Source organism: Pollicipes pollicipes, unplaced genomic scaffold, assembly GCF_011947565.3.
Source record: "Pollicipes pollicipes isolate AB1234 unplaced genomic scaffold, Ppol_2.1 Scaffold_6052;HRSCAF=7182_pilon_pilon_pilon, whole genome shotgun sequence".
Taxonomy (NCBI): domain Eukaryota; kingdom Metazoa; phylum Arthropoda; class Thecostraca; order Pollicipedomorpha; family Pollicipedidae; genus Pollicipes; species Pollicipes pollicipes.
In genome coordinates, this window is record NW_023596805.1 from 26,565,114 (window position 1) to 26,577,125 (window position 12,012).

General features: G+C 51.9%; 1 protein-coding gene across 1 annotated transcript; it reads left to right on the forward strand.

The window, feature by feature from the left end:
• The first annotated feature begins 1,984 nt into the window (after positions 1-1,984).
• On the forward strand, positions 1,985-9,714 carry LOC119104545 (F-box/WD repeat-containing protein 11). Its single transcript, XM_037228261.1, has 8 exons — positions 1,985-2,117; positions 3,382-3,498; positions 5,078-5,174; positions 5,725-5,858; positions 6,596-6,731; positions 7,143-7,309; positions 8,299-8,421; positions 8,916-9,714. Exons 2-8 carry the CDS (start codon positions 3,382-3,384, stop codon positions 9,009-9,011), a joined length of 870 nt encoding a protein of 289 aa, XP_037084156.1. The 5' UTR covers positions 1,985-2,117; the 3' UTR covers positions 9,012-9,714.
• The last annotated feature ends 2,298 nt before the right edge of the window (positions 9,715-12,012 follow it).

Sequence of the window (12,012 nt, forward strand, 5' to 3'; positions counted from 1 at the left end):
GCATATTGAAAATCCATGTATACATATATATATATATATATATATATATATATATATATATATCCATATAGCCCGATATAGGCAAGCTCAATGCTTCGTAGCATGCCTGTGTTTTCTAGCTTTACTCCCTTAAAGACGAACCTACGCTTAAACCGCAAGCTTTATGAACCACGCAACTGTCTTCATTTAGCTTAAATGTACAAAGATCCACTACGAAAACCTAGACACTTGCCTCTTTCGATTTTTGCTTGCGAACATTATTGGGAAAGTCAGCACAGACATTTCAGGCATTTATACCGAATTGTGAAAGCTAAGCATTCCCGAGGAAGGACAAGAAAATGGCAGTACGCGGTCTGGCTGCGAGGGCTATGGGCACCATCTACAGACAGAAGAGATAGCAAACTGCCCTGCTGGCTGACACCTGCCTGCCCCCACCCCCCGAAATGTTGGGGACAATCACTCTCTGCTCTCCTCTCCGCTGTTCTCCGCTGAATAGAGATAAGCCCTCACCAAAATTCGCACTCACGTAACGCATTTCTCAACTTGACACTCCTGTAAAACTGTGCTTCGTGTTTGGGGCAAGGGAAAAATTGAGATTTGGCGAAGCAAGAATCCAAAAGTACTCCGTGGCTTGTGCTAGAACAAACGGGTAGACAGGCGTAGACGTTTTGTTTCCCACCTCTACTAGGGCTTACGCCTGAGGACATCGTAGTATATATGCACGGAAACATAGATTTAGTCAAATTTTTGACGTGAATGGATTTACGATCAGAGTTTTTAATAGCCCAGCTTGCTGCGCCAACTTCCGCCAGGGGCCCACACAAGGCGGAGCTACGCACGCTCGCCCTTTCAAGAGCAAAGTTGGACCCACAGTTACCAAGGGTCTGAAGGAGCACAGAATGGTGTCATGAAAAATAACGCGGTGAAATCTTGTGAGAGGAAAACCATTGCAGTGTGAACCACTGACTTATCATTTGCTCCAAGGAACAATAAATAATTGGATAATCGTTTTTTCATACATGCCGTCTGAATCGATCTCGAATGCCATTAAGATTGTAAATGTGCTGTGGGTGGAGAGTCCCTTGCTGAACATATTCTTGATGCTGCGGTCTTTTCTGTCCGCTGGAACTAAAACGGAGTTATGTTTCCTTGCTTCACCTATTCCTGAAAAGCGGATACGGTTTTCTCGAGCATTTTATGATACCCAAAATGGCATAAGTGGAATGCGTGCAGCACCAGGCGGGGTTAACAATAGACGATAGGAGTTAACAGCAGTCAAAAAAGAACTGAAGCATCCTGGTCGGTAAAACGTTAAATATCAAAGCAATTAAAGTGAGAACTTTTGGAATAGTTCAGCATTCATGTTCACCTTGAAACTGGGCACAAGGCTATTCACATTTGCGTAGATAAGACCGTAAAAATAGTCTTATTCCTCGGAGAAAAAACCGGAGAGTGGAGAGTTGGGCTGATATTTCGGCAGCATGCCTTTATCGCCACAATAGCAGAAGTGAATTTAAAACTGCCCATTTTGAATTTACTTCTGCTATTGTTCTGATAAAGGCATGTTGCCGAAATATCAACCAAACTACATCTCCATTCTCCTAGTTTTTCTCCGAGGAATAAGGCTAGTACCACTGTCTTATATATGTGAATAACGTTTCTCGCTAATGCGCTGAACAATTGTTCAAATTTAATTTGACATCACTTTCTTGACAGCTTAAACAACGTCCAACCAAGGAATGCGGGCCACGCAGCGGGTACCGTAGCCGTATCATTACAGCTATCGTCAGCACCATACACTGGTGCTGTAGATGCCCCCCCCCCCCCCTCCACACTGCCCGCCCCGCCGCCCCATGCCCCCCTCCCCCCCCCCCCACCCAACTGTTGCGTTTCGGACGAGTCGGGATGATTCCGGACCGGGTTCAAAATATCCGGAGCGCTGGGCGGGACGCCGGTGGAGACCGGGTATAAAATAGCGCCTCCACTGCCGCCTGACAGTGCAGCGCGCGGCTGGGACCCTGCGACAGAAGCTGCAGAGGGCTTCCGACGGACGGCAGAGGGCCAACGAGACGAGCGCAAGCCAGAGCTGACCGAAGCGCTTCTTATAACCGGTGAAGGTGAGTCTGCGTTGGCGATGGGGGTGCGCCCCGCGGGGTAGTTGGTAATGGATGTTTTAGTGTTAGACTCGGACTCATCCGTATTGGATGCCAGGGCCTTTGGTATAAGGAATATGGTAGAGTCACGTCAAACGCTGGTAGATTATGTATCTATTTTGACCCTTGTATCGTCGGCCTGACTGTACATTTGAGATAGCGACGTTCTTGAAAATTGTTGGCCTTGTTGTTCTATTCGCTTAACTTTCTAACGATTGTGTTTTTCGACATTTACTTCCACCGCAAAGAGTTCCCACAATTTTTCGAGATGTATGAGGTAACTATGGTAACCAAATGCTGAGCGCTGTTTAAAGCGTTGCTTGGGAAGTTATGGGTAGTTCAGTTTCGTGAGTATAACGATAATCCGCGAAGTAGCGTTAACAGCTTTATCACATCAAATACTTGCTTTTCATCGAAGAAAGAGGGCGCTGGCCAGTGCACCAAGCGGGCACGTTTTGGGCGTTTGACTCGGGCAACAACACAGCACCAAAAAGTCGCAACACAAGGCCGCGCGTGCTCAGCTGGTGGTGCAGTCCCCTCGGCAGCTGTTGTCTTTGGCAACGGCGTGCGTAGTAACTTGGCCGGCTGTCGTGGACAGGCCAGCAGAAGGTCAGCAGAGGCACACCAAGCAGCTGATTCACGAGCCTTCCGCCAGTAATTTGGGCTGGCCGCGCCGCTCGCGCTGCTCGCCGCCCAGGGCCGTCAACAACAACATGGCACAGGATAGCCACAACACATGCGCAGCATTCCCGGCAGGACAGTCACAGTGGGGCGGGGAGGTGCCGAGATTAAGCGCGTTCTCGCGAGTGAAGTGCACTTCTGATAAAATCTCGAGTAGACATGAACGTACATCTCATGGTGGTGAAATATCTCACATCGTACCATTCTTCTCTAGTAAGGTTATCTTTTTGAATCCCCATTTCTCCTCTTTTAGCACCATTTCCGCTTTCAGTGTCCGTGTGATTATGATGCGCCTTTTTAACTTCTCAATGATTTAGTCTACCCAGCCCATTTTTCGTTTAATTCCAACTACTCATTCACCATACCATCTCTGGCGCTCCGCCTTGTGCATACGCCTTGAGACAGACCCTTTTCTTTCAGTAAAGGGATGATCTGTGAATATCTGTAAACACGCTGGTCTGCTGTCTCCGCTGGATATCTTTGCGATGTTCCCTGATGTATCTGCGGGTGGCCTAGCGCCCCGTGACTCGTGCGACGCCTGCTGCAGATGTCTCTGGGACTGGTTCGCACAGTGCTGGAGGAGGACAAGCAGAGCGGCGATGTGGTCGTCATGGCCTTCCACAACGGCAAGCTCTTCACAGGCGCCGAGGGTGGTCGCCTGGTGGTAAGTGAACAACACGAGATCTTCCAACAGCTGTCGGGGCGTGCGTACCTTAGTTGCTCTGCCAAGCCCCAGAACGCTCACCTTAGTCTTCTGTTGCAGTAAAAATTAGCACGCTAAGGCCCTTAGAATACTGCCGTTCGTGCCTTCCAAATGATGTAAAAACAGTGCTGTGTGACGAGCTCCTTTGAACATGACACCTAGGCCAGTGTCTTTACTTCGCACACCATTGCTTTGTCATTGTACTCGGCCTGGACGCATTTGGCTTCGCGCAGGCTGTTGAGTTTCTGTAAACGGTTCAAAATAAACAAATGATGTTACCTGCCAATGCTTTCCGTACTAAACGAATTGGCTATTAGCAAGGCTGTGTAGGCAAATTAGTGGTAAAAGTGTGCTCTTGCATTACAATATTGAAATCTGCAACGTTTTCATCAACAAAAGGTAAATGGGAAAGGTCACCGAACTTTATAACACAGACCGCAACGTTTCAGAAATAAGAATCTCGTCATGCACGCCGATTTTCAAACAATTTCAGTCCGTTTTTTCAGTGGAGCGATTTTCGATTGAGCGGTCCAATAAAAAAGGTTCAAATGTCATGATCTAAGCAGCTATTTGTGCTGCCTGGCCACAGTTGGCAGGGTCCCGGTCCGCCGGTCCGTTATGGTGCCAGCTTATGCCACCGGCAGCCGGCAGCTGGCGGGGTCCCGGTCCGTCGGTCCGCTATGGGGCCGGCTTACACCACCGGCAGCCGGCAGCTGGCGGGGTCCCGGTCCGCCGGTCCGCTATGGGGCCGGCTTACACCACCGGTAGCCGGCAGCTGGCGGGGTCCCGGTCCGCCGGTCCGTTATGGTGCCAGCTTATGCCACCGGCAGCCGGCAGCTGGCGGGGTCCCGGTCCGTCGGTCCGCTATGGGGCCGGCTTACACCACCGGCAGCCGGCAGCTGGCGGGGTCCCGGTCCGTCGGTCCGCTATGGTGCCGGTTTACACCACCAGCACCCGACAGCTACCCCGCTCCGCTCTCTCTCTCCAAACAGAGGGCTATAAATGTAGCAGTGTTACCGTCTGCCGCGGGGAGAGGGGTTACCACCACCTAGCGTCTGTGGGCGGCGTACCTGCCGGTGCGGAAGCCCTCCGAGTGACAGCCGGTGGCCGGCCCGCCGCGGCCGCGCCGGCCACCAGGCCGCTACAGGGGTGGACGATTGCCAGTGTCGGCTCAGGGCTAGCGCCAACTTGTGAAATAGCCACGGGTTCAGACACTCATAGACCTATGATAAATATTCATGCTATTGGGTCCACCAATGAGATTGCAGGCTGGATCTTGCGGCCGCTAGTCAGAAACGCATCCGTGGCAGCGCGTTAAGCGCCCCTGAGGTGGTCTACTGTGCCGGCGTACACGGCCGTTCGACGATCCGATCGGTGGCACCGCGGCTGCGCTGAAACCAGCCACGCTGCACTGGAGGTCGTGGCTATTTTGACATCCCGTTGATAAGTCACACACGGACTCACGCTGTTGCGAAGCTGCGCGGTGTGTCCAGGGGGTGTGACCCACAAGACCAGCTGATATATCAGTGTGCTTTTGCAGGTCTACAATCCGGACCTGACAGTGCACAAGGTTCTGCAGGCTCAATTCAACACCATCAATGACCTGTGCATCTTCAACAATGACCTGGTCACAACAGGTTAGTAGAGCCCGAGTAAATAAATAATGAACTCATCAATGGCATGAAGCTCAACAGCGGTTTTCTGGAGTTGTTTCGCCTCCTCAGTCGTTCAACGTAATCACATCGTAAATTGTACAGCGGCACCTGTTCTACAATTTACCGAACTCCAGTCATAGGTGGACAACGCCAAATTAAATATTGCTGAACAAGAAGTTTGGATGGTAGACAACAAGACGTCCGACGGAAGAACTTCACGAGGGCGGCTTTTTTCGAATGGAAAGTCTAAGCTATTTTTTAATTGGCGTTGCAGTCGGGCTTGAAAACAGCTAATTAGCCTACGGATATTGATAATTATACTTCGACCTTAAAGTGATGTTCTCTGCTTAACGAGCACTCACATGACGTCACAAAACCCGCAGCCATATGCTCTCGACTTTAGGCGGTAACAAAACCACAAAGCAAAGTTTCGACAGACGCACTTCCACCCTCCAACAGCAAGCCAACGTTGTTCAAACAGGTCACATTGTCTGTCTTGGCTCGGCGGTCACGGCTCCGTCACCGCCCGCAGGCAACGACGGCTTGATCAAGGTATGGGACGCCACCACCCTGGAGGCCAAGAAGACGCTGGAGGGACACGAAAATGAAGTGCGCGTGCTGCAGGCCCGAGACGGAAAGCTGTTCTCTGGAGATATGAACGGCAAGGTAAGCCTTGCCTTCAGCTTGGGCGTTTCAGAATGGCCCCAGTATGCGCGTCAGTATGTGAAGTTTGACTTCAGTTATAGCGTAAGGGCACTTGTGACTGGCAGATGCTGATGTTGGGTAGCACGTCTTCAGTCGTCCACTGTCAGGCGCAGGCGCTCATTGACGCAGCGTTCACCCGTGACGGGGCGATCACGCCCTAGCCGCTGCCATCTCCCGGGCAGGAGCCGGTCAGGGTGGAGTCTACCGAAGTCAGAATTGAACGCCGAGCACCCCACCTACGTTAACATGCGCATGAACTTGCCGCGCCATCTAGTCGGTGGTTAGGGTTTTTCAGTAAGCTGTTCATGGAGAAGCCTTTAATTTCAAAATCTTCACACAGTTAAGCGCTGAGTACGAATGTTTAGAATATACTAGCAATCACCCAAAACAGTTGATGAAGCGTGCTTAACGGTAGCGCTCTATGTTGTGTGTGTAGCAAGCTTTCAAAGTACATACTCATTACTTCATGGGCATGTCCCTTCATTCCCCTTTACTTAGATTGGAAACCCTACGTACAGATTAATAAGAAAAAAATACTTTTCGAACTGACATCATGCCATGCATGCATGCAGACGTTTGCCACGCTTAACAGGTACAGAGGTGGTCAGACCTGACCCTCTCAGCAGGCCTATACCGGCACATGGCAAGGTGTATCACAGATGACCCCGCTAACACTCCGCCTCTGTGGGCCGCTGCAGGTGAAGATCTGGTCAGCCGACTACAAGCTGCTCTTCACCCTGAGCTGCGTCGAGGAAGTGTGGTCCATGGCCTTTGCCAATAACATCATCTACACAGCGCGCAGCAACGACGTCACCTGCACAGAGATCGGCTTCAGTAAGTGCAGGGCTCTCTACCACAGAGATCGGCTTCAGTGAGTGCAGGGATTTCTACCACAGAGATCGGCTTCAGTAAGTGCAGAGCTTTCTACCACAGAGATCGGCTTCAGTAAGTGCAGAGCTTTCTACCACAGAGATCGGCTTCAGTGAGCGCTGCATCCCATACCCGTAATCAACGGCGAGGCAGTGTCCTGGACACAATGCTCCGCAGATGACAGTGACCTGCTCCTCAGGCCCCAGGAATGACCGGCTAACTTAAGAACAGGGCTCCGCCGACCCAGGGCTTTACCGACAACAGACCGGTTGTGTTTCAGTTTCTTTCCTACGATCGGTGCGAAACATTGCAATCAATGATAGCAGCAGCAAGGGGTGTGTTGTGATATTCACGAACTGGCGTTCCTGCTTGCAGAGGAGATGGATGTTGCGGGCGAGACCAAGTTCGTGATCCTGGACACGTTCGAGGGTCGTGGTCCCCTGTGCATCGCCAACGACAAGATATTGTACTGCAGCCGCGAGGGCACCAAAATCCTGGTGAAGGAGAACCGCAGCGGACACAAGGACGTGGCTCAGCTGGAGGTGAGCCGTCGGACAGCCCGCAGAGCTGCGCAACAGCGAGCTCATGTGGCCGCGGCCCGGTCCGCAGACGGGTCACGCACGGCCCCCACCGGGTCCACTGACGCAGACTGGTCATGCACGGCTCCCACCGGACTGGTCACGCACGGCTCCCACATGGTCTACTGACACAGCCTGGTCACGCACGGCTCCCACCTGGTCCGTTGACACAGTTTGGTCACGCACGGCTCCCACCTGATCTGCTGACACAGCCTGGTCATGCACGGCTCCCACCAGACTGGTCACGCACGGCTCCCACCTGGTCTGCTGACACAGTCTAGTCACGCACGGCTCCCACCTAGTCTACTGGAATAGCCTGGTCACTCACGGCTCCCACCGGGTCCGCTGACACAGCTTGGCCACGCACAGTTCCGCAGGTCGGCCACGGCCGCAGAGTCCTATTTGTCTTGTTGGAATCGGCTGCGAAATGACAGTTGTTGCTTGGCTAGGACAGCAAAAGGCATGGAGTGACGTTCAGACCTAGTTCGCACATAACACGCTGTCACTAAGTCCACTCTTATCAAAATCGCTAAAAAATTATGACAAGCCTGGACTTCACCGCAGCGTGCGTGCCGCGGGGGAGGCAAGAGGTCCCTGTGTTTCGGAGTTCAACATCACACCTAAAGTGTTGCACAGAACGAACCGCCTTGAAGATCTCAGCGTTCCTCCCCCCCCCCCCCCCTCTGGCTGCACATTCTGGCCCGTGCTGAAGTCGCCGCTGGTATACAACGGTGTGCGAAGATGATGCCACGGCTGAGGCTTGATGGCAATGGCGCACAACCGGGGTTGATGGTCTGGCCAGCCAACGCCCATAGTGCCAATGTTGAATTCTGAGACAGTTGGGCTGGGAGTTCGGCGTTCGGTACCCGCCGTGCCCCATAGTTGCCGCACCGACGCATCCCCCAACCCGAGTGAGCCCCTGCAGCCACGCTAAGACGGCGTGCTGTTCGCAGGGTCACAGCAAGATTATCAACGCCATGGTGGTTGTTGACAACATGATCTACAGCAGCGGGTACGATGGCCTGGTGAAGATGTGGGACGCTGGCTCGTTTAAGCAAACCGCCACGGGAACCACGGTAAGGTCCTGTTTCCGCCCCACGAGATGGAAAGTTTGCAGAAATCCAAAGTAGATGATATAGTTATGTATCACCGTTCCTCCGTTCCACCGACCGTTCCTCTGGGACCGACCTAAATCTTGAGCTCACTGTTTCTGTTTCCTTCATCTCTTCATGCGGTAGGGTATATGGTAAAGTGTGCGGATTTTCCTCAGAACGTCTTTGGCCTCGTTGCACACGACTCGTACGCATCAAAACATCAGACACGTGACTAGCCGTTTTGTGTTCTGCTCCTTGTTAGAGTGATAAATTGTGTTGGCATATGAAGCGTATCATTTTTTTTCGTCCACCTCGGCTTCCTTGTTTTCAGTTTCACCGATAAAAAATTGTGAATTTCAGAACGTCTCTGCTGGCCTTAAAAGGACTTTTGCCATCGACCTGTTACCTAGATTGGCGATTTATTTATATCTTTCTGTCACGCGCACCACGTGTTCAAATTTTCGTCCCACCCCCAGGTGAACAATCCCGTACACTCGCTGGCTGTGGGAGACGATGGCGCCATTTTCGCCGGCCTCGGCGGTGGCAACATCGTCCAGATGCGTCGCCAGTGAAGCGGCCTCGCCTCCCGAGCGCAGCTGACGCGCGTGGGAACGCTGGCGATCCTCCGACTGGCCGATTCGTGTCCGCCTCTGATCCGAACCAGTCAAAGCTGCTTTTTTTGCTGAGTCCGCGGCTCACTGTGTGACCGATAGATGGTGAAGCCACCGGTCGGATGTAAACGAAGGACACCGATGATATGCACCATGTAAACTGCTGCTCTGAATTGGACACGGAGCCTTGGACTCATTGTTTTGCATGACATCACTGCCAGTACGTGCCCGTAGTTTTTATTTCGCATATAACATTGGTAGCCCATCACACATGCAAGCAAAGAATCCGAGTGATGAAAATATATTGTTAAAATAAAAAAACTTCTGGAATATGGGTGCACTGTTGTGTCCAGTGCTCCTCTAGCAGCGAGTGGTACTGCGAAGACCGCCAAGCAGCGAAGCTTCTTTGTGTACCCTAATGTGTGGGTTTGTGGCTTTGCCAATGCGTGTCGATTTTGTAAACATTGCACTGCCAGGCCCAACTACTTGCCCGCTGGGTAGGGATGCTCGGTGCTGCCTTACTTGCACCGCTACCCAGCAGCCATCACTCCCACGACTGCGGTGGCTACGCCTAGAACGTGTCACAATGCTCGTAAGACTTAGGCAAGACATGAGGGCGTGAAGTGCGGCTGTGGCGATTCAAATACATAATTATACACTGTTATCGACTATTTGGATACGTTGTATTGACAACCTTTCACAGAAATTCCAGCGGAGTTTTAATTCACAGGCCCCTCGCAGGGGTCATCAAATTGCAAAAGTGGAACACGGAACACCGCAACGGAGAATCAACGGACTCCAGACTCTTTCCCAGGACGCTATCCACCAAAGAAGCATCAATCAGCTGACATTCTGTTGCTGTGGAACACAAGCTCCGGCCGGTCGGCCAGCGTGTCCCAAAAACACTTCTTCTTCTTCTTCTTCCCGAGGACAGTGACCGGAGCTATCACAAGTATGATTTTCCCCGAGGCAAAACTTATCGCACTGTCAGGCCTCTGCAGCCAACTGCGCTACAGTAAATGGACTCGATTGCAGGATACAGGATTTTTGTTAAAGATTTGGTCCAAACCCTTTGAATGGATGGATTTCTGGGATCAGAGCCCACATTAAGCGGTGCCTGTTGTGTGAGCCCTGACCCCTAATATCCGATCGCGCAATTCCCAGCAACGACAGAATTTTGTGGCGAAAGTTTAGCGTGTCGTTCGGCACGGTCCGTCCTGCCCTCTGACGTCAATTGACCTTTGGCGCGACCGCTGCCGCCTGCCGCAGGCCACACCCGTCAAGGGCAAATAGCGAGCGCCTAAAGCGACTCTAACCCACCCCGCCACGGGTGGGTGAATCGGAAGGCAAGCGCTCTGACCAACTGAGCCATCGGGACGGACAATCGTCACAGTCATGACGACTGATATAATGAAAAAGCTCAAAATGAAAAGTTTGAAAGGCACAATATCCTTTAATGAATTATCATGAGCAAAGAGCCCATGGAAGAGGTTGTAAGGAAAACATCATTAAGTGTAAGAATCGTCAGAACACAAATCGTAATGAATGTTGCCCGTGTTGCAAAAGATCAAAGAAATCAGCTGGTATGTAACGCATCGTTTACCATATATGATGCCTGACGAATGTTGTCAGAGGAAAAATTGGCATGGATTATGTTCAAATTCCAGATGATTGTAAGTCAAAATTAGTGCATGAAAGCTGTCAGCCGTGAAGTCCGATTTGTATATAATCTGAAATGAGTTCCGTAATTGTTTGGATGAACACGTGTTTGTTGTCTTTCGCCCAGCGCTGGCTACTGTGCCCTCCGACGGACTTTTACCTAGGAGACGAAGTCAGCCATACGCCACTTACGCCGCGCCTTCTTTTCCAGCGCGAGCTATTGCCGGTACCTTTACGCAGCATGATTCCTATCCTGTGTAATCGTTTTGGCATGTAGCCTTTCTCCCTCATGAGCTTTATGCCTTAGGATAATTTTCCATAGCCGCCTTCATCTTGGGCGATTTTTTCCCTTACGATTGATCTTTTGCCATGCCAGCTATATCCAGGCGCGCATGATCTCATGCGATTGGTTGTCTCTGCCCTTTGAATCCTCTGCAATACTCTGCTCACGATTTTTGTTAGCGACATTTTGCCATGTTTTTACTTTTCATGCGTTGCTATGGCACTCCGCAACTGGCCGGCGCTGCTCACGCGCCAAAAAGGTACGTTCAGGTTATCCTGATCCAGCCTGAGTCACTGCACGAAGGGACAGTAAATGAGATGGATCAGATTTGGACGATTCAGTCCATAAATTGATTCACTAGTGCACATAACTGCATCATATATTGAGACACCGCAGACCAGAAATAACTGTTCTGTCGGGTGTCAGCAGCCTCGCACGTTTCTCGTTGTTTCACAAATTTTTGGCCAAAATGCGGCCGGCTTGGGTCTAAGCGAGGCGGGTAGAACTGACCGGCCGCGCCACAGTACCCCGTCCTGACAGCACTAACTCCGCTGACGGGTAGAAGTGACCGGCCGCGCCACAGTGCCAGGTGCTGACAGCAAAAACTGCACAGACGGGCAGAACAGACCGGCCGCGCCACAGTGCCAGGTCCTGAGGGTACAAACTCCGCTGACGGGTATAACTGACCGGCCGCGCCACAGTGCCAGGTCCCGATGGCACCAACTCCACATATGGGCAGAACTGACCGGCCGCGCCACAGTGCCAGGTCCTGAGGGTACAAACTCCGCTGACGGGTATAACTGACCGGCCGCCCCACAGTGCCAGGTCCTGATGGCACCAACTCCACATATGGGCAGAACTGACCGGCCGCGCCACAGTGCCAGGTCCTGACGGCTCAAGCTCCGCTGCATAACACCAAGCCATTACGACCACGGCCGACTTCCAAGGCCATCCAAATGTGAGGCGTTCTACCCCGCCTCAGCACGGCTTTGTACGGTGCTGGCAGCCATATGTGACGGA